Here is a 22,490-nt window from a genome sequence, read left to right as displayed (position 1 = left end):
CAACAACCTCACATCTTAATGAGGTTTTTCACAAAAAGTGTAAAAACCATTTATGTTGCTCCACTTGCAGACCTAGTGGAGTTTTAAAAATTTTCTTTTACTCTGGTTGTCACAGCATCTGCTGTCACCATCTACTGGACAGATGGCTGCTACCAGCTAGTGGCTTGTGTCACACAGTTGTGTATGTGGTTACATTTTCTGCTGTGTTTGTGACTGATTTATTAACAGTCAGGTGGTATTTACCCATTTTGCTGGACTGTTCTGAGTGGAGAGGTCCCAGCTGTCAGATGGTGCGCATATCCTGTGTGTGTGTGTGTGTGTGTGTGTGTGTGTGTGAGATGGGGTGTAGGTTTCCACACAGATGCACGCCTGCAGGGGTTAGAGCCTGGGGCAGGGGTGAGCAGCCTTGCCAAATGCTGTCCCCTGGGCCGCAAAGAGGCAGTGAGGCTCGTGGAGCTGTGTAACGGATAATGGAGATTTATTTACATCACTACCAAATAATCCTTCATTCCCCAGACATCAGAGTACTTAAGAGTGTCTCATATGCCTTTACTTCTCTTACCGAGTTCTCACGATAACCTTGTAGAAAGGGGGTCTTGATCCCATTCTGTAGATGAGGGCGGTTTGGACGCTGAGAACATTCTGCATCTGTCCGTGTTCCCCTCTCCTGCCTCCTCTGTTTTGGTTTGGGAAATGCAATGTGTCCATTTAGAGGAGCATCCACATTGAATCTGGAGCCTTCAGTGCTGCTCTCTGGCTGGCCTAAGTGGGAAATGTGATCAGAGTCCTGTGGATGAGTGGATGGGCAGACCGTTTTCCTGAGCAGGGCTTGGGGCTGCTCTAGGCTGATTTTCCTTTCAGATGAGTCCTATCCAAATAAGGTGATTTTGACTTCTTTAACTCAAAAAGAGACTTTTCTGAATCGTTTTCTGTTGCTTTGCTCTTTTCTTGCTGCTTCAGAGAAATGACCAAAAATTTCTTCAACACCCAGTTTGGAAGCTTGTTCCGCACAGACCAGAACCCGACCTACTTCCTGAGGCGCCTGTCGCGCTTTGCTGACATCTACATGGCGTCTCTGAGCTGCCTCTTGAACTACGACGTCAGCCACACGTTCTACCCGCGGAGGACTCCGCTGCAGCACGAACTTCCCGCCTGGTCGGACAGGGCCCCCACCTTCAGACTCCCCCTCCTGCAGGAGGCCCACGCCAAGTAACCAGGTGCCCGCCTGCGGAAAAAGCCAGAAGCAGGGACAACCCCCAACTGGCTGGACGTGATGGGGTTGACTTGTGTGCAGATGAGTGTTGCTTTTGGAAAAGATACAAATATGCCTTTTGGTATTTATTACGGAGACTCCTTCCATGTTGTTGAGACAGAAGCAGGCAGCCCACCAGTTCCGCCTTTGCGTTTCTCGTTGGGCCGAGTGGCAAGCTTCCTATCGAAACCCTGCGATCAGCCTTTTTGTTTACCAGGGTACTGGAACGGGTGTCCGTGTTTCTGGGCTAGGTGAGCCTCCCTGATGCCATCTCTCAATTCCAGCCGCTGAAATGTCGCATGTGTTCCTGACTCTTCCGTGGACAGTGGGCTGACCGTTCACGGGCAGTGCTGTGGGGACTGCAGGGGCACAGTGCCGGGCGACAGTAAACAGCTCGCGGAAAGCTGATGGATGAGTCCGTGAGCTCCGTAAGAGCATCGTAGCCTCCCGCGCCCACATCATGTGGCACTAGGGCTGTGGCATCCCCGTGTGTCCCTCGAAGGGAGACTCAGCGTCCCTGCAAAGTCTCCTGTGAAAGAACAGAGAAGTTGCAAGTCCTTGACCCGTGGTTGTCCTCAGCGGCCGCTTCCCGGGGCCTGCCCCATGCTGGGAGCACCTGTGGGATCGCGGGTGATGGGCGCGTCCGCTCCTTCTGCGGGGAGGGAGGGTGAGGAGACCAGAGCTCTGCTTTACTGCAGAACCCAGCTGCGAGAAAGGAGCAGGTTGGAGGAACCAGCGCATTTGTGGCGGCCCCCCGGGAGTTTATGCCCCCTGAAAACGCCACCCACGTATTGGTTTGATGTGCCCATTGGAGGACAGAAGATGAAGCAGGCACAAAAAGTGCCCTTGTAATGAAATGCCCCTCCCGGACCCCTGCGGGGTTGTGTTGGAATCTTGTTAAAACATCTGCATGACCAGCAGAGGAGGAGGGGATGGCCCCGTCACTCACTGCTTAGCTTCCCAGCCCTGCCCTCCCCGTAGATCTCCTCCCTGCCATGTTGGTGTGGCTATTTTGGGAGCCTGGGTGGTTTTCCTGAGGTGTGTGTTTAAGGTGGGAGAGGATAAAGGGCAATGGAAGCTAGGAGGAGACTTAGGAACGGCCTGGCTCATCAAGCGTCTCATTCCTTTCTAAGGACAACTCGAGTGGCACGCATGCTTGTCCCCAGCGGATGTGGGTGGCAGGCCCCTGAAAGGGCACTTGTGGAGCGTGCTCGCTTATTCAGCATTTTATTGCGGTTAATGTATCGGAACCAGCTTCTGATGAAATTGTAGCTTGGCATTTCATAGAGTACGGTGCACGAATGACGTGAGTTACACGGCTTCTTCTGTGATGCCATTCGTAATGCCCTGTAGACCCAGGAGGCCCGATTGGCCCCTTTTTTTACTTCTAAATTTTGTTACAAACACTGTAGCCCATTCCTTTTTGGGAACAGGGTAGGCATTTTGTTTGCTGTGTGTTAGCTCCTATGTGGTTTAAGCATCAGAGGGTATTGCAGATGGGCATTTAATGGGTGCAGGTGGATGCCCAGGGTGCTTGGTGTTGGGGTCCTCGGCAGACAGGCCGTGCTCATGGCTTTAGAGTTTCTGCCTGGAAAAGCTGAGTGAGGAAGTAAAAAAGTTTGTTTTTTCTCTCAGTTTTAATCTAATCAGGTAGTCAATGATATCTCCTCGGTGCCAGTTACAAGGTGTCTTGTTTACTCAAGAATAAAGTAGCGCTGTTTTTACAACTGCTTTGATGGAGAGCTAGGTTAGGTGACCCGAGCCTTGGGGGAGAAATAGATTTTTCTTGGAATGAATAGGGAATTTTACAACATATTACCAATTAAGATTTCAGTCTCTGGGCCACTGAACATGGCAGTATTGAGACGTGCCACGTAGCATCTGTCTGAGCTGGGCCCACGGAGCAGGCACCTGGCAGGCGGAACCCACACCAGGGCCAGCCACACGGGTTGGGGCGACCGCGTCCACGTGCAGGACAGACAGAGGCATGCTTCCTGTGTGTGCTCAGTCAAGATAGATTGTAACTGTCGTGACTCAGTTGGGGTTTGGCACACGGACTGGGCATTTTGTTCTTTCCAGTTCTTTGTGGTGCACACTGAGAGAAGCACAGTGGTACGAGGGAACGGAGTCTGTTTTCTACCATTTAGAAACTCAGTTTGGAAAGTGAACAGAAGAAAATGGATCTGCACGTTGCAAAATACCTCCTGTTTTTCGCATCGGTTAGGCTGGTGGTGCAGGGACGGTCCGGCCGGCCGCAGCGGCTCAGCGAGGCTCGTGGTACCCGGAGCAGACTGCCGTGGAAGGGCCCCGCGCAACTGGTTTTGCAGTTGCTTTTATAGACAAAACTCAGCTTTTAAAGTATTTTAGGAGTTTGGCTTAGAGCTCCCTCTTTCCTCCTGACATAGCCTCTTTTTTTTTTTTTTTTAATTTTTAAAATTCTCTTCAGCTCCATTTTCTGCCATCACCAGTAATGCTATGTAACATACACCACCTGTTACTGATTTGGGCATATCTCAGACTAAATTACTAGTTGTTTTGAATGCACTGGCCCTCTTAATTATTGCAAAGGAGAAAGGAGAAGTAATCTTCCCTCCTCACTAATTTAGCTTTGGGGGAACTAAATGGCTTTTCCTCTCTCTTCCTCCCAAAGGCCCTTTAAGCCTTAGAATGTGCTAAATATTGGACTTGATTCCCTGTGCCGCAGGCTCATCTGCTGCCAAAGACCCACTCGGGGGCCCTTGTCCAGAATGCTTTGAGACTACATTTGGCCAGAGGCAGGGTTCCTTGATTGCTCTATTCAGCTACTAGGGAGCCTGTATTTTGCCCTCTTAAGACTAATTTCCTTTTATACCAATTCTCTCTCTCTCTTTTTTTTTGCATTAGCATTTGGGAGCCTGGCCTCAAATTCAGCTAACCTTTAACACCCTCGTGGGTTAAGGCGAGGCAAGGGAGAGAAGCTTCTCTCTTGCAGGGTTCCGCCGGCGTTGCCTGTCAAAGGGCCAGCGAGGAAGCACTTGCAGCTTTGCGGGCCATTCTCTGTCGCCAGGGCTCTGGGAACGGGCACGCTGTGTTCCATCGCCACCTGATTCACAAAAACAGCTGCAGGCTAGATTTGGCTCTCCGGCCGTAGTTTGCCCACCCCTGCGCTAGTGGCCTGTGTTGGTGGCCGCGGCACCAGGCCCTCGCCGAGAGCGCGCAGATGACCGCCTCAGAGCTGGGTGCGGCTGGGAGAGAGCCTGTAGGTGAGCGCGCCGCACGCCCCTGCTCTCTGGGCATCCGTGCGTCTGGCCGGTGTTCCTGGCACAGGGCGTGACCGTCGTGTGGAACTGAACTGCCAGGCTCGGGCCCCGGTTGCCATCCCTCGCCGCACTGACTGGTGACTGTGCTCGTAGAGGGGGATGGGCTCGGCTGCCCAGAACACCCTCAGAACCGAAGGCCTTTCCCCCCAACTGGGTCAGCTGCTGGCTCCCCATCCTCAGCTGGTGGCCCCGTTCGAGAGCTTCCCCCACTGAAAGCCCTGCCTCAGACGAGGTCACGCCCCCTTCCATGGAGCCTCCAACTCCAGCCCTGCTTCCTGCCCTTCTGGTTCCTTCTCTTCCGTTCGCAGGTGTTGTTCCCAAGAACACTCGCCCGAACTCGTCCCGCATGGACACCCCACTCCGTGTCTGCTTCCCGGGGCAGCCAGCCCGCTACAGCGCTTCTGTACTTTTTTTTAGCGCCACAGGCTTGAACCCTGAGGAAACCGTGTTCCAAGTATTTAACAGAACGACGGAGTGTGCCTGTAGGGTGGTCTCAGGTGCCGTACGTGAGAACTAAGTAGACTTGCTATTTATTCTGGATGTGAGTTTGCTATTTATTCTACATGTTGATTTTATGTGATAGGATTGAACTTCTTGCCAAATAAAAGTTTGAATTGTGTCGTCTAGCTCATTGTAAGTCGTCTGTTTTTGTGTGCCTTAGCAGCAAAACCATATCAAATTATCAAATTCCACTGTACCCAGAAAAGAACACCCTGGTGAGATGGGGAGGAAGATGTGTGGTTCATTTCTCACCCCTTCTGTCCCAGCACCCCAGCAAGGCACACTGGCTCGTTTGCAGAGCCGGAAGACTGTGTAGTGAAGGAACAGACGGAAAATGGGCACGAGCTCAGACCAGGTAGGCAGCAGATGCCCCCCTGGAACTGCTGTGCCCCCACGGGTGTTCCTTCTTTGACAGCCAGGAGAGGATGTGGTCATCCACATGTTTGCAATCAAATTGCCAGGAAAGCTAAAAATTGGAAGCTGTGTTTTACGGGAAGAAACTCCTGAATAATACTAAATTAAGAGAAAATGCAGTGAAGTCAAATCACTACTGGGTTTTGGATAGATTTATAAATATTTTGAAAAGCTTATTTTTTAAAAACTGTGTATGTGTGTGCACACGCATGCACATGTATTTAGCCTCCTTAATGTCCTTGACGTCTCGATGTGCCAGGACCTTTGTCTCATTCACTCCTTCCATGGATGGCCTGCTGGTCTTCCTTTCAATCGCTTGCCTTTTTGTCCCTGTGATGGTGGTACCCGAGGACTCACTGGGGAATTTGTCTCTCGTTCTTTTTGGGGAGCGATCTCCCAGAAACATGGCCTTGCTTTCATCATGGCATGTTGTCCCAGAGGAGACGGTAAGCTGTTCCTGTGCCCGAAACTGGGACTTCTTTCCTTTCCTGGAGTTGGGAAAAAACTTACAAGACACTGGAGCCTCCAGAATGTCTCACCTGACTCAGCAAAAACCCTGAGGACGTAGAACAGTTATTGGGCCAAAAGGAGAGTCAGAGGTCTGCTCAACCCAACCTTTTACTTCTCTGTCCTAGCAGTGATTCCCAAAGCTGGCCAGTCCTGCCCCCTAGGGACCATTTGGAAGTGTGTGGCAGGTGGGTTGGAGGGTGTCGGTTGTCATGGTGATGGAAGGGCACTTCCGGCCTTTTGAGGGCAGGGGCCTGGTGTGGTAGACATCGTGCACTGCTTGGGCGAGTCGTGCACAGTAAAAAACTGTCCTGAGTCCATGCATCACCACTGGAAAGTTCTAGAACATTTTCATCATTCCCTGTCCCTGGCAATCACTAATCTATTTTCTATGAATTTGCCTCTTCTGGAAATTTCATACAGATGGAGTCATACAGTATGTGGTCTTTTGCGTTCTGCCTTCTTAGCACATGGCATTTTCAGGTTCTCTCTGTGTTGTTGGCATGCATCATCAGTACTTCGTTCCCTTGTAGGGCAGAATGCGATTTCACTGGAGGGATAGACCACCATTTGGCTATCCATTCAGAAGATGACGGGCATTTGGGTTGTTTCTACTTTCTGGTTATTATGAATAATGTTGCCATGAGAACACATACATAAATTATCACATGGACATGTTTTCCATTTCTCCTGGGTATATACCCAGGAGAGGGATTTCTGGATCACATGGTAACACTGTGTTTAAGTTTTTGAGGAACTGTCAAACCTTTTCCATGTGGCTGCACCATTTTACTTTCCCCCCAGCAATGTGTGAGGGGCCTGATTTCTCCACATCCTTGCCAACACTTGTTATTATCTGTCATTGTGATTCTAGCCGCCCCAGTGAGCGTGAAGTGGGATCTCACTGTGGTTATCATGTCTTCTTAAACACAAACAAGCAAACGAAACAGAATTGAGAAAGAAGACTTTATAAGGCAGGTGTTGGCCAAATGAAAAGGCCCTAATTAGCCCCAGTAAGTGGATTTTACCTTCAAACTTTGACCCTTCCTGTGGCAAACAGTATTTTTGTTTCCCCAAACACCAGATTTGTTCCGTTGACTTTAATTCTCTTCCATAAACATTTATTGAGCACATTGCATGTACCAGACCCCGAGATACAAAGATGAATGAGGCAGGTCCCTGCCTTTGGATGCTTACAATCTAACAGGGAAAGGAGATAAGGTCATGGTGTTGGGGAGAACGTACTTAAGTGCCGTCTAAAGGTACAAAGGAAGGACAGTGGAGGGATAGTCCCCCGGGGTTGGTGGGTAGGTTTAACATGGCCCCTCACCCACAGAAACGAAGTAATCCCCCAGATTAACCAAAGAGATGAGGTATGGCTTGAGTGCTTCATACTTTAAAGTGTGAAAGGACCTTACTTTCCAAAAGGCAACTGGTGCTGAGGATTCACAGTTGACAGCCTTTTTGAGGAGGCTCGGCTGGGTGGGCAGATGGCCGAGGGGGGTGGCTGGCCGCAGCAGGTCTGGGCCCTCACAGCGCCCCCAGGGGGTCACTGTTGTCCAGCTGCTGGTCTTCGGCGTCCTGGAAAAGAGAGGTCTCTGAAACACTGGGCGCAGGCCCTTCTGCTTGTCGGATCTCTCTAGGCTGAGCATTCCTTCTGGCCCCTGGTCTGAGGCCTTGAAGGGGTTCAGAACACGCTATCCCCAAATATGGCACCTTGGCAGTTTAAATATCTTAAACTGAAGGAATTTTTGAAAAAACAGCAGAAGTAGGATGGTTACTCTGACCTTCCCCACCTCCCTTGCCCCTTTTCCTCTGAACAGGTCATAAAACCCTCCCTGCACCAGGAGGAAAGAAGACGCTGATCACCCAGAGACAGGAATTTGGGACCAGGAAATCCATACAAACAACCTGGTTAAACTCTTTAGCTTCCTACTCCCCCAAGCCCAAGCCTTTGTCTTGTCAGTTCTTCACAAATGTGTCGTTTCTTTGTATAAAACATAGAAAAGGTTCCTGCTCTGCTTACTTCAGGTCTTCATTCTCTCATGAAGGCTCCCAGGTACATGTAGACTGTCCATAAAGTTTATATGCTTTTTCCCTGTGAATCTGTTAGATTACTTTTCAGATCCAGCCAGGGACCCTAAGAGGGTGGAGGAAAACTTCTTCCTCCCCCATAGCCTAAAACAATTCTTCTTCAAGTGCCCTGTGAACACGTGTGTGTGGTAGGAGGGCAGGATGATATGATGGTTCTGGGGGTGGTCACTGCTGCTTGAAGCTTATGGGCTCCGGACAGATCATTTCCATTCTTGCTGTTTTTCCTCATCAGTAAAGGGCCATAATAATAATTTCCTCACAGGGAAGTATGAGGATTAAATTAGATACCGCATTAAGGAAGGTACACACACCCTACAAAAGGTGGCTATTAATATGATTACCAAAAACTGCTTTCAGATTAAACATTCTTTGTCAACCCAGGTCGGCTCTTGAGCATTTGAGGGAGTCCAATCGGAAACCATACTCTGGAGGCAGCGCCCACGCCCTGTGCTGTCTGCAGCTCTGATTGGCACCGAAGTGTAGTTAATTTGCATAAGGGATGTGTTCCGGATGTCTGGATTGGCCACAAATATTGTATGGGCACCCCACCTTCAACATAAAAGATAGGAGAATGGAGGACGTCCCTTCTGGGGATGGCACCCTCGGCTTGGGACTTCTGTTCCTGGAACATTTTTGCCACCTGGTCTGATTAGAAAGGTTCATCTGACTCCTGCATTTGGGACACACTCTCTCCTGCCTCCGGAGAATCTTTCCTGCGTGGTGCGGACGGAGCCCCCAGAAGAGGACAGGCAGCTGAGGCGTGAAGAGCACGGAATGAGATGGATACCCCCTCCCCCCCGCCCCACCAGCTTTTTAAATGAGGTTGATTTCAACATAACAGTGCTTGCAGAAATAAACTACTAGTTAATAAGTGCACGGCTGAACTTACCCTTTCAATTTGGATGGGGAAACTTTTACATGGGTTTGATTAGAAAAACAAAATAGGATATGATCTGGTTATTTTTAAATCTATTGCAGAGATATTAGTTCTGCTACCACGGGCACTGAGAACACAAGACATTTATGTTTGGTTCACTGCAGAAGAACAAAAACGTCTGTTGCACTGTATGAGCTGAAAAATGGCGCAATAAAATACTTCGGTAATGTTTCAGTGCCAACTTGCAAGAATGCGACAGCCATAATAAAGTCTTGAGGGGAGGGACAGCATAGGTACATGCATAAAACAATCACAGCGGCTCTCTGGCTTTGGTTACTTTTTTTTTTTTTTTTAAGATTTTTATTTAAGAGAGAGAGAGTGTGTGAGAGGGAGAGAAGGAGCGGGGTGAGGGTCAGAGGGAGAAGCGATGCGGGGCTCGATCCCAGGACTCCAGGATCATGACCCAAGCCGAAGGCAGATGACGCTTAACCGACTGAGCCACCCCATTACTTCTTTGTGAGGGTTCTAGACCAACAGCCCAGATTCAGGTGATTTCCTTGAACCTGAGTAATGCTATCAGCTCAGTCTGCTGAGGTACATACTAGCTGTCAATTTTTCTTATCTTCATATAAAAGGAAGAATTAAATTTTATTCTTAGCTTCTCAGTCCAGACCTGGTAATAGGCTACGGGCAGGGTGTACCTTCCACCTTCGGTGTGAAGGGGGTACCCTGCTGTGGGCTTCCTCTGGGTTGAAGTCAGTGGAGCTCCATCCAAGCTCAGGGATCACTAACTAGAAACATGGAATACCAGAGCAGAACATGTCCCTCTAGATATAAAAGACTAGATCAGAGTGAGTCAGGGAAACCAAAGGACTCCGTAAAAATCTGCTTTTGCTCCTTTTCCTGCTTCTACTCTCGCTAGGACCTGCATCCCCACCACACCTTACACATGCCTCGTAATGCAAATAGTGTATGTCTTCCTTGGAAGGGACAAGGAGTTCATGATTTCTCTAGAACAGATAACATCTAAGGAAGGACCAGGTGAGAATGACTGGACTAAGTTATCATATGTGCTCTCCAGGCCACCAGCAGCTGGACATCTCCAGGCCAAGGCCCCCTGGCTCTAAGGACTAACACCTGGGCCCTGGTCTTTATTCTAACCCGTTCTGGGATGCCTGAGGGGACATATACACCAGACCACTGTCCTCCATAAAAGCTCCAGACCCAGAACAAAGACAAGACTCATGCTCCTTTCTTCTCCTTTCTGAGTGTCCCAGGCGCTCCATGTGTATCTGCCCTCTCTGTATCTTCAATAAACCCTGCTCTCACTTCCCGCTGGCTTGTGTTTGATTTCCATCCTGCTTGAAGCCACCGACCCTCTTGGCTGGTCCTGTGGGACCCCCTCTGGGTCCTTGGACCCGGCCTGCTGCCATCAAAAGGAACATAGTTCCAAAGGCAAGAAGCAGCTCTGACAATGGGCAGAAAAATTTTGGCAACCATGTAAAGTTTATTAAAAAAAATTTTTTTTTTAAGTAGGCTCCATGCTCAACGTGGGCCTTGAACTCACGGCCCTGGGATCAAGAATTGCAAGCTCTACCAACTGAGCCAGCCAGGGACCCCAACAATGTAAATATAAGTTTAAAGCATAACATAAGGAAAAAAACACTTCTTAAGGCCTGAGTCTTACTTTGCACTGGCTACCTCATAATGTTTGCAGCAGAATGCAGCCCAAGATTTCTTTGTGTGACAAACCACTTCTCACCTGGTCACGAGGTGGGGGGTGAGCAGTCTCTGCTCCCCTATTACCTCTGATTGTTGGAGACGTCACCCCGAAGAACCCAGGGACACTGAACAGCCACATGGCTTCAGTCAGCTTTCGATACTGGCTTTTAGGCTTGTTGCCCCGAGACACATTCTGGAAATGTGCTTTCCTTGGTGCAAAGCTTTCCAATTGGATTTGCTGGAAACCTCATTCTCCCGCACCCCAACTGCATCCGTGCCTAGGTAAAGAGGCAGACTCACCACGAAGCGGTCGCAGCAAGGCTCTGGGGCAGCGGACGGGGTGCTCTCATACAAGGGGTTTGGTATATTCTCAGGCTGCTGCTTGCCAAGAGCCGCGACGTTGATATCCTCCTCCGACTGCTAGGGAAGACACGCACAGGCTGACGGTGTCCCCAGGGCAGGAGAGGCTCATCCCAGCTGGCGGGTAAAGCAAGCCCCGCCCCCCTCCTCCTCTGGGGGCCTTTTCTTCTGATTTACATTAACCACGTGCGCCCCTCTTAAGTGCTGGGCTCAGTGACTTCCTATGTCCGTCCAAGTGTGACGGCCACCCAAACTCGCACACAGGGTGTTTCCATCCCCTCCCCCTTCCCCAGGAAGCGTCCTCACGCCCATGCCCGCAGGACTCCATCCCACCCAGGGTAACTGCCCTTCTGACTCCTATCACCCTGGAGTGGCTTTGCCTGTCCTTGAACTTAGTAAGAAAGGACTCCCACAGCACGCACACTGTGGTAGAGATGCTGGAGCTTATGAATAGGCATCTGCTCTGCAAGGAGGGAATGGCCTGGGGGAGGCAGCTGGAGGAGAGGCTGGGCTGCGCAGGGGCGGAAAGCACGGAGGGGAGGGTGCTCAGCTGCTGTGCTGTGGCCACACCCGGCCCCCGGGGGGCCCCCCTGCTCAGCTGAGACCCGCTGACCTCCACGCGGCCACCCCTGGCCCCCGGGGGTCCCCCCTGCTCAGCCGAGACCTGCTGACCTCCCTGTGGGCTCACCAGTTTGAGGCTGGCTGCAGAGGGAGGCCTGACCGTGCGGGTCCCCGACCCTGTCCTCCACCCCCGCCAATCAGAGCGGGTGCCTGTCTCGGAATCCTCCAAGGTGAGGGGGCTTCTGGGCCCCTGGTGAACATGCCTCCCAGCCAAGCCCCCAGCTCCCTGGGGGTGAGCTCTGTGAAGCGGCCAGTCAGGCTGGGCTCCAGTCTCCCCTGTCACCATGTTCCCGTGTCTCTCTTACCTCAAAATGCTGGAAGCCAACTCTTCTTCGGTTTAGCCGAAAGTAAGAATATGCAGCCAAAGTGGCGGCTCCAAAGACCAGGACGGTGGCAAAGAATATCCCTGTTCCCATGCCGGTGTGCACTGAAGCCTGCCCGCAGAAAGGGGAGGGGTGATACTTAAACCTGGTGCCTTGCCCAGAGAGGAGAGCTTTCTGGAGCCCACTGCACTCTTGCTGGCCCGAGGCATCTGGGGCCGGTTGGGATAAAAATAAGGATAAGATAGCTAACATGTATTTAGCCCTTCCTACTGCCAGGGTCTGTCTAAGCCCCTTCCATGACATAATCCAGTTAAACCTATAAGAGCCCCAAGAGATAGGGACAAGTATTACTGTTTCCATTTTTATATGGGGCGACCGAGGCCCAGAGAGGGTAAGTGCTTTGCCCAGTATCACAGCCAGTGAGGAGCAGAGGTAGGTGGGCTCGGAAGCCAGCCTGGCTACGGAGCTGGGGCACTTAACCACTATGCTATGGAGCTTCCCAGAAAACAGCTGGGCTCACCGCCCCCCGCCCCCGCCTTTTAGAAAGCAGGATACTAACACCACCAACCAACCCACCCTCATATAGCCCATACTGTGTGTCAAGGACTGTCCTAATTATTTTATATTTATCGACTCATAATCCTCCCAAGAACCCAGGGGGTCAGCATTACGACCGCCCCCATTTTGCAGATGAGAAAAATGGGGTCAGAGACTTGTCCAAGGTTGCACAGCTAATAAAGTGGAGGGGACACACCAGAGCTCAGGATTTCCTACTCCCCTTCCAGTGGCTTCTCTAATGGCCCATTCACTCAACAAATATCAACAGTGACAGGTGTTGTGTTGCTAACGCACCGGAGCAGGGGTGGGATGAACCAGGGCCTCAATCTCTGAGGCCACCTGTGGGAGGCTCCTCCCATCTCCAGAGGAGAGGAGACAGAGCTTCTAGCTACAGTTTGCCTCTTGGGGAGTGGACATTGGACCCCCCCCCAGGAGCCCTGGATACTCACCAGTGGGACAGGGGGTGCTTTTAAAGGCCTGGAAATAACATGAATGATCCCATTGGAGGCAAAGATGTCCCACTGCAGAATGGCTCTTCCATCAACAAACCTGGTCTCCTGGGGAAATGAGAGGGGGGCTGGTGGAGATCTGTGGCCATCTGCCTCTTTGCCCCATGTGGGCAACCCCTCTATGAAAGGAAGTTGCTCAGTTTCTCCCAGGTCCTGCAGCCTGGGTGTCAGGCCTATTGTTACCGATGGGCAGCACAAGACACATTAGTTGCCCTTGGACTATAAGGCAGGTTGAAGAGCTGCAGGGAACCCAAGGGGCCATTCTGTCCCACCAACTTGTCTACCAGATGAGAGTTCAGAGGGAAAATGATTTGTCCAAGATCACGTAGGTAGCAGATGGCCAACCCTAAGCCTCTGGACTTCAGGTCCACTGCTCTGAACATCACACTGAGCTGTTAGAAAATGGATTTTTAAGTGATCTTATCCCCTGCTAATCAAAGCATGATTTACTGTCTTGTGGTCGGGCATCACCTGAGAGTTCATTAGAAATGCGGAACCTGAGGTCCCCATACTCCACCTGCCGAATTATTTATGATCTGCATTTCAGCAAATCTCTAGCTGATTCAAATGCATGTTAAAATTTGAGAAACACTAGTCTAAACCACTAGTTTTCAATAAAAGAAATCATTGATCAGGTAAATATTAAAAAATAATCCTCATTTGGCACTTGCTACCGAGCACGCACTGTTCTCACGTGCCACAAGCATGGAGTCACTGAGCCCTCACAAGTGCCTATGATTCTGAAACCGTGGCTGTCATGGTCATCACTGCCACCACCACCATCACCGTCATCACCATCACTAACATGACTCTCACGATCGTGTCACCATGCCTGTCCTCACCAAGAGCATCACCACCACCACCACCGTGAAACAGAGGCGGAGAGTCAGAAAGCTTTAAAAATGGTTTCATGTAGGGGCGCCTGGGTGGCTCAGTCGTTAAGTGTCTGCCTTCGGCTCAGGTCATGATCCCAGGGTCCTGGGATCGAGCCCCGCATCGGGCTCCCTGCTCCGTGGGAAGCCTGCTTCTCCCTCTCCCACTCCCCCTGCTTGTGCTCCCTCTCTCGCTGTGTCTCTCTCTGTCAAATAAATAAAATCTTTAAAAATAAAAATAAAAATGGTTTCATGTAAAGTTCCTCGGTCATCATTACCAGTTTCCAGGGCTGGTGGTCACCAGTGGTTTCCTCCCCAAGGGGTAGGGGCTGCCTAACGGCATGGGGTCCCACCGTGCACAGCTAACACCGTCCTGGACTGCAGGTTTAGTGTTTACTTTCACATTATAACAGTTGCCATCTCTTAAGCCCCTACTGCACGCTGCGAGCTTTGCATGTATTCTCTCCAGTTCTGCCAGTGAATCCAGAAGATTTTTCATACCGGTTGTTGCTGGTTCTGGCTGGAGGTGATGAGGAGCTGACTTCCCAGCTTAGTCTGCAGGACGGTACCGTTGACAAGGTCATTGTAAAAAAAGACGCTGACATTGGCGAGGTGGTGCTCAATGTCCCGCCCAGACAGCGTCTGAGAGGAAAGGAGAAACATAAGAATGGTCTGTAGAAGCCAGGCAATCTTACTTTTAATAATAAGGATGACAAAGAAAAAAAAATCACTTCTCCTGGCCTTGGTTTTCTGCCTGCACGTGGAGAGGAGGAACGCCAAGCTTCCCTCAGGCTTTTGCTTGTCTGGGCTCTGCCAGGGGTGCGCCTCTAGCTAGCCTGGGGCACTGAGATCGTGCTCAGGAAGGCTGGGTCTCCAGTGCGGAGCCGTGGGCAGGGGTCCCGCTCCTCTCAGCCCTCGGGGGGACGGGGCTGGGGCTGCCAGAGCCGGCGGTCAGCCGCCTGTGTGGAGCTGCCATCCCCTCCGCGTGCCCAGAGGTGAAGAAGGCTCGTGTGGGGGACTGCCTGCCTCCGGGGCTCTGCTTCCGCACCCCTCCTGCATTCGTGCCCTTTGCCACGTAACTCTGAGCGCTCCCCACTCTGACTTTGGGCTCAGCCGCATGACCTGTTGGACCAGTGGCCTCTTAGCCGATGTGACCAAATGGGGGCTCGTTCCTAATTACCACTTGCTGCCAGCACCAGAAGAACACGCCTGGGCTGGTCCTCTGGAGGACGGGAGGCCTCCGTCGGCGGACGGCCAGGCCATCACAGACCCGTGAGCAGGCCTGGCCAGGACCACAGCGGTGTGAGCTGAGCACCTGTGTAGCCACTGAGTTTTGGGGTGACTTGTGTTGACAGATAACAGATCCTGGCGAAGCACTAGTCTGAAGCACAGACGGCAGGCCCCCGCCTCACCTCGTTCTCCCCCAGCCCGCTGTTGTGTGGCACAAAGAGGGTACTGCGGATCGACAGGTCCGTCAGGTGGGTCAGAAATGCCCGGCCTCTGGCTGAGCTGTTGGAATAGGCCAACACTTCCTGGGGAGAGGAAAGAGTGATCAGCTCTGGTGTGCAAGGGCTGGGGTGGCGGTGGGTCGGGGGGGACGAGAGGGGATGGTCAGGGAGGGCGGTCGCGGGGCACCACCCATCCGGGAATGTTCCTGACGTTGGCCCCACCTCCGGCTGCTGTTTCTTCTGGCCGCCTCTTGGCAGAATTTTAGGAGCACTTTTTCTTTCCTCTACGAACCCTACCACATCACAGCCACATCACAGAATCAAGACCATTCTTAACATGGCCACCCGGGCAGTCCTTTGAAATCTAAGTCAAATTTTGAGTCTCCTCTTGTTGAAACCTCGCAGTGGCCTGCACTTCACTCACAGGAAAACCAAAGGCCTTACGAGGAATGGCCCATGAGGCCCAAACCACCTGGACCCTGTACCCCGCTGCCCCTGGGCGCAGCTGGCCCCTCCGTCCCTCACTCGGCTCCAGCCGCACTGGCTTCTTTGCCATTCTTCAAACTTGTGTGGCCACTCTTGCCTTTCATCCTTCTGCCTGGACTGTTCTTGCCCCACATCTGCATGGCTAACTCCCTCGCCTCAGGTGTCCTCTTCTCACCAAGGCCGTCCCTTATCACCCTGCAATGGGAACCCTGTGGTGGTACCCCTCCCCCACTCTACTCCACCCTTCCCCTCCTTTCCCCCCACAGTATATATAATCACCTCCTAGCATTCACTACTATGTACTTATTTATTTTGTTTATTAGTTTGTATGTCTATTTTGCTCACTGATACATCTCAAGCACGTAGTAGGTGCTCAATAAATACTTGCTGAAACAGTTTAAGAAACATCACTACCCATGGCTCAGATGGTTAAGAAACGTCACTACCCAGTTCGACTTTGTCGCTATGTCGACAGGTCCACTGAAGCCCAGAGAAGTTAATTAATCTGCTGAGGGGCACACAGCCAGTGGGTCTTGTTCCGACAGTTTTTTTTCTGAATGCTGTCACAAGCCAAGCTCCCGCACGGCAGAAATACCGGTTTGAGTGATTGTCTTTAGTGTGTTTATGGTAACCCTGAATTTTAGAACAGTTAGAGGGATACTTCGGTCTGTGGATAAAGTCTCACCATTTTGGAGCCCTTGTTTTAACTTCTGCCCTGATCCTGTAAGCCCTACACTTATGCCTAGTTCCCTCTCCGTGGCTGTGCCCTTGACCTTGGTAAGCCTCAGTTTCTTTATCTACAAAGTGGGGATAATAGCAGAAGTGACCTCATAAGTTTGCATGAGAATTTATTCCTAGTAACAAGTGTTTATTGAGCGCCTACTATATGCCAGCCACAAGGCAGAGAAAATCCTTTCTCTTAGGGAGCTTACATTCTGTGGGCTGAGTTATAAGTGCTCTGAAGGGGTTCACGCACGCACAGTGCAAAGTAAATGCTCAAGAAATGTTATTCTTGATCTAGTTGTTATTATTAGCTCAGTTCTTTGATCTGTTGGCACCAGATCCTTCTCCAACTGGAGCTTTCTCTTCACGAGGCATAACTTGTAGAGTATTAAATTGACTGTTAAGGGCGGTGCTAAGTGCAGGTTGACTCCACATTGATAACTGTCCGGTCACCAGGCCGGCCCAGCTAACTGTGCCCCGCCTCGTCTGCGAAGACCAAAGAGCCTCTTGTTCCTGCAGATCAGACCCTCGAGCTGCTCTAGATGCAAAAAGACAGGCTCCTACTAGCTAGCCCCAGTGTGGCCATTTCCGCGTGTGGCCACAGGTCTAAGTGCTTTCGTTATCACAATCATGCTAGGAGGCTGGGGCTGTCATCCTCTCCATTTTACTGGGGAAACTGAGGCCCAGAGAGGGAAGTAACTTGTCGAAGGTGGTTCCACAAGTGGCAAACCCAAGCTTCAAATTCAGGCAGTGTGGTCCCCTGCCCATGCCCTTAACCGTGACTGTGCGCAGGGGGCTTCTTTCAAGGACCCGCCTCTGGAATCACAGCCTTGAGGCAAGCGCTCCTTCCCTGAGGCAGAACCAAGCAGACAGGGTACAGGGTACGTACTGTGAGGAAGTTCGTCAGCGAGGGGAAGGACGTCAGGACCTGCAACAGATTCCCACTGCACGAGAAGCCATCTCCCACGTAGCCCACCTTGCAGGTGCAGTTCACATCTGGAAGGCAGGGGCACACAGGGTCCCACTCTGGTGAGGGAGGGGCCTGGGCTGCTCCAGCTCTCCCTTGGAGGTTGGCTGGCCAGGCTGAGGATGCTCAGCAGCTGCGTGGCCTGGAATCTGAAGCGTAGCTGGGGTAGTTACCTTTCATCCGATAGCAGAAGACATCCCACATTTCACTCTTGTTGTTTCTTTGTCCGTAGTCTATTATTCCAACAATGCCGGAGCCACAGTTCTGGGAGGCATAGGCTGTGGGGTAGGCCACTCGCCCACTCTCCAGCCAGCCTGCTGAACAGAGGTGGTACTTGGCCTGTAGGGACACAGACAGGGCCGTGGATCGACTCCAATTTCATATTTGGTGTGGGCTCCTTTAGTTCATGTCTGATTCTCCCATCAGACTGTAAACTCCATGGAGTCAGGGTTATGGCTCATTTTCCCAACTGTACCCCTGTGCCTGGAACATAGTAGCTGTTCATTAAATTTTTCTGGATTGATTCATTGAACAGATGAAAGTGGTACCCTTTTTATCTTTTGGTGCCCAAGTCCTTCACACTCATTTCTGTGTGTTCTCAAATTAAATTTACTCTTAGCCATCTACTCCTGGGTGCAAATTCTTCTGCCTATGCGTTGATAGAACTTGAATTGATCTTCACCACCATGATAATCACCATCATCACCATCACCATCATCACCATCATCACCATGATCATCACCATCATCACCATCATTATCACCATGATCATCACCATCATCACCATCACCATCATCACCATCATTATCACCATCATCACCATTACTGTCATCACCATCACCATCATCACTATCATCACCATCACCATCATTATCACCATGATCATCACTGTCATCACCATCACCATCATCATCACTATCACCATCACCATGATCATCAGCATGATCATCACCATCATCACCATCATCACCATGATTATCACCATGATCACTACCATGATCACTATCACCATGATCATCACCATCATCATCACTATAATCACCATCATCACCATCACCATCATCATCACCATGATCATCACCATCATCATCCTCATCACCATCATCACCATCATCATCAGTATCATCACCATCATCACCATCATCACCATGATCATCACCATCATCACCATCACCATGATCACCACCATGATCATCACCATGATCATCCTCATCACCATCATCACCATCACCATGATCATCACCATGATCATCACCATCATCACCATCACCATGATCACCACCATGATCATCACCATCATCAACCTCATCACCATCATCACCATCACCATGATCATCACCATCATCATCAGTATCATCACCATCACTGTCACCACCATCATCACCATCATTATCATCATTGTAATACTTATTGAGGCCTTACTCTGGGCCAGATTCTATTGTAAAGGGCTTTCCCTGTGTCAGCACTTTTAACCCTCACACCAACCCTATAAGATAGAAACTTAAAAAAAAAAGTCCCTATCATATAATTGGCAAAGCTGAGGCAAAGAGGAGTTAGTAACTTGCTCAAAGTCAGACAGCCAGCAAGTAGTTAAGCTGAGATTCAAGCCCGAGCAGTCCATTCCAGAGCTCTTAATGTTAGAAACTGAATGTACCCGTCACTGTGCCCTATTACCTTTAGTCCTATACAAACATGCCAAGTAGGACAGAGGTTTCCATGGCCTGATCAAGGTTACAAAATCGGCAAGCAGGAGAAGCAAAAATTCAGACCCTCCAATATGCTGGGGCCTGGCATCAGAGGTTTTGTTGCTTGATAAAGAAATGCCAGGTTTGAAGGAAGGCAGAGACTGGATGGTGAGGGAGGCTGGAGGAGCGGCCCTAGAATCATACTGTATAGGCAGTCACCTCCTCTGCACCTGCTGAGCAATTGCTAGCTGGTAACTCCAAGGTGCTGGCCTTTCCAAATAAGCAGGGCTTCTGGTTTTTGGGGCCAAGAGAGTAGCCTTCGCTAGAGCTCCATCTCCGACCTGGTTGCAGCCAAGAGCTGGGGCAATCCCCATTCATGACCTTCACAGCCCCTCCAGACATTTCAGAGAAACTGGGCTGTTTTGTGGGTTCAGGGAGATCCTAAGCCTATGGTGATGGAACTCCTTCTGATTTTCAGCTGTGAGGCATGCACTCCCAGTCTATGCTTCTGCCTTGGCTGTTGAATGTCATGGAGTAAGGGCTACCTTTGAATACTGGATCTGCCACCTCTTGTCTGGGTGACACTGGGCACATTACTTAACCTTTCAGAGCCTCAGTTGCCCCGTCTGTAAAATGGGAATAGTGATGCCTACTTCCAGGGACGTTGTAAGGAAGGACAGGGTTGTCAACAAAGCACCGGCAGGCACGGTGCCCGATACACAGGACATGTCTGATGGATGCGACGAATTGCTATCATTGCTCCAGGAGCACCCTCCTTCCCCTCCAAGAAGGCAACAGCCCAGGTCTCCCTCGTGTTAAGAAGAGGCTGCTCCTCGTCCCCTGCAGACCCTGCCTGCGTGGTGCTGACTAACTGGGGACCACCTTCTGGGCGTAGGAGAGCTGGTTGTAGGTTGCCATGCTTGCCGCCTCGTTGGCACAGGCCTCTCTGGCTTTGTCAAAGGTCAGCTTGTACTGGCCCAGTGGGGAGCGGAGATGGAACACTCCGACGGTGGTATCTAGAAGGGAAAAGAGAGCAATCGTCCAGGTCAGCCCGGCTGGTTGGCAGGGCTCCTGGCAAAGGACTGGCAAAGCAGAAGACGAGCTGTATTCCAGGGTGCGAACCATTTCCCTTCAAGGTATGTTGAAGCACATCATTTAAAATATTCACTTCTTTTCTCATTATAAGAACAGCACATTTCATTGTAGAAATTTGGGCAACCCATCCAAGTAAGAAAAATAAACAAAAATCACCTATAATCGTACTCCCTGGAAATAATCATTACTCCAGGGCTAACATTTTGGCGTACTTCCCCTAAAGAATTTTTACTTTCTTTTTTGGTAACTTTTTATTATGATATAACTTCATACTCTTCTAGTCTTTTTACCTCTTCCTTTAAATGTCATATACATTACAAATGTGGCAACATCTTGCATATAGAGTTTTTAGAAATCTTCTTTTAAACTTAACATTGAATCATGATTATTCCCCCCATATTATAAATTTTCTCCAGCAACAGGATTTCCCCCTCACTACTTATAATTGAATAATTTTTGTGAACTTTACAGCCATGAAAAAATACTTTAAAGAGAGTTTTCGCCAAGGACTGTATGTTTTCTGATTGCCACTATGCCTTTAAAAAAGTTTTCTAGCCATTTCTCCCCTAAGATACTGAAAGATTTATCATTTTTTCCTGGCTGAAATCTGTTTTAGCCAGATAATTGAAAGCAGAGACCAGAGACAGTTCAAGAACTGAGTTACATTTTTACATTGTCAAGTTCATTACCAAATGCCACTAAAATGTCACTTTCTACACCAAAAAAGAGCTAAGCTCAAGATCTTTGACCATAGTCCATATTCCACAGGTTGTAGGATCCTGTCAGCCCTATCTAAAATGCAAACACTTACCAGCATAACAGTTTGGGGAAGGATGGATAGATGTTTTTCTTTGTCTTCTTGCTAAGGCAACATGATTCTTAATCATGCATTTGAGTGGATGTGTAACAGTACATTTGATCATCCTTGACTGTTAGATATGTGTTATTTATAATCTTTTATGATACAAAGTAATGCTGAGATGGTATGTTTATCTTTACTCCCTTCTTAGATTGTGTGTCTATTGGATAGGTTCCTTGAAATGGAGCTACCAAGTCTTGGCGTGAATTATTTTATGGCTCTCAGCACACATGGTTAAACTGGTTGCCATAAAGGCTGCACCAGTTTGCCTTCCTCTGAACTGTAAGAGTAGGCATGTCCTCCTGAGTGTGGGTTGGCTCTGTATCCGTGCCCACAGGGAAAGCTGGGGTCTTATCCCAATGCCATACTGTCTTGCTAAGGGTAACCACTCAGCTTCAACAGAAGGTGGGTTCAGTTATGGTGCTCAGTCACTTAGTAAAACTCCCAACACTTTCTTAGCATTCATGAGACAGCAGAAGAGAAAAGCCCCCCGGAAAAGAAGAGCCGAATAGATTTCCCCCTGTGAGTCAGTTGTGGGAACGGGCAGGACTGGCTGATGGACCGTGCCCTAAAGAAAAAAGCCAAGCACTTTCTTGACTTCACACTCTTTGAGGTAAATGACTCACAGATCAACGTCCCTGGTCCCAGCTGCTCATTTCAGCCCCCATCCTAAATAGCAACTGCCTATAGAATCCCTCTGCTTGGTAGCCTCACCTTGAACATAGAATGTCCCCAACCAAGCTTTCAAATGTTGCGCCATATTCCCTCCCATCTGCTTTAACCCAACCACCACGGGGTTTGCTCTCTTGAGACAGAAAGAGAGCACCACCCTCTCTGCCCATAGGGGTGCCCTGGGCTCACCCTTCTTCCTAGTTGAGGCCCTGTTACCTTGAGGTCTTTGGCTTGACATCTTTTGAGTCTCCACCATAGTCCCAGGCCTCTATTAGGCTTCTCTAATGATTCCCTCTCTCATCTTACCCAGAGATCTTTCCCATCTCCGACTATTCTTCAAAATATTTTTTTTACAGTGGTAAATATACATAACATACAATTTACTTTTTTGACCATCTTAAGGGTACAATTCAGTGGTGTTAAGTAGATTTACAAGTTATGCAACCATCACCACTATCCATTTCTAGAATGTTTCCATCATTCCAAACAGAAATGTGGTCACCATCAAATCGTGACTCTCCATCCCCCTTCCCACAGCCCCTGGTAATCTCTATTCTACTTTCTGTCTCTATGAATTTGCCTGTTACAGATCCCTTGCATGTGTCCACAATATTTGTCCTGTGGTGTCTGGTTTATTTCACATGGC

General features: G+C 49.9%; 2 protein-coding genes across 2 annotated transcripts in view; one reads left to right on the top strand and one right to left on the bottom strand.

The window, feature by feature from the left end:
- Positions 1-5,177, top strand: part of NT5DC3 (5'-nucleotidase domain containing 3) — a 56,604-nt gene extending 51,427 nt beyond the window's left edge. Inside the window, exon 14 of the mRNA XM_036103130.2 lies at positions 961-5,177. Within this exon, the coding sequence (XP_035959023.2) occupies positions 961-1,213 (253 nt within the window). The 3' untranslated portion in view covers positions 1,214-5,177. The remainder of the gene's footprint in view (positions 1-960) is intronic.
- A 1,751-nt stretch (positions 5,178-6,928) lies between these two features.
- STAB2 (stabilin 2) overlaps positions 6,929-22,490 on the bottom strand; it is a 144,831-nt gene continuing 129,269 nt past the window's right edge. Inside the window, exons 61-69 of the mRNA XM_036103511.2 lie at positions 20,101-20,234; positions 17,707-17,872; positions 17,456-17,562; positions 15,322-15,441; positions 14,411-14,551; positions 12,978-13,085; positions 11,953-12,081; positions 10,967-11,083; positions 6,929-7,554 (exon numbers count right to left, since the gene is read on the bottom strand). Of these exons, the coding sequence (XP_035959404.2) occupies positions 7,504-7,554; positions 10,967-11,083; positions 11,953-12,081; positions 12,978-13,085; positions 14,411-14,551; positions 15,322-15,441; positions 17,456-17,562; positions 17,707-17,872; positions 20,101-20,234 (1,073 nt within the window). The 3' untranslated portion in view covers positions 6,929-7,503. The remainder of the gene's footprint in view (positions 7,555-10,966; positions 11,084-11,952; positions 12,082-12,977; positions 13,086-14,410; positions 14,552-15,321; positions 15,442-17,455; positions 17,563-17,706; positions 17,873-20,100; positions 20,235-22,490) is intronic.

Source organism: Halichoerus grypus, chromosome 6 (assembly GCF_964656455.1).
Source record: "Halichoerus grypus chromosome 6, mHalGry1.hap1.1, whole genome shotgun sequence".
In the NCBI taxonomy this organism is placed as follows: domain Eukaryota; kingdom Metazoa; phylum Chordata; class Mammalia; order Carnivora; family Phocidae; genus Halichoerus; species Halichoerus grypus.
This window is presented reverse-complemented; position numbering and strand designations above follow the sequence as displayed.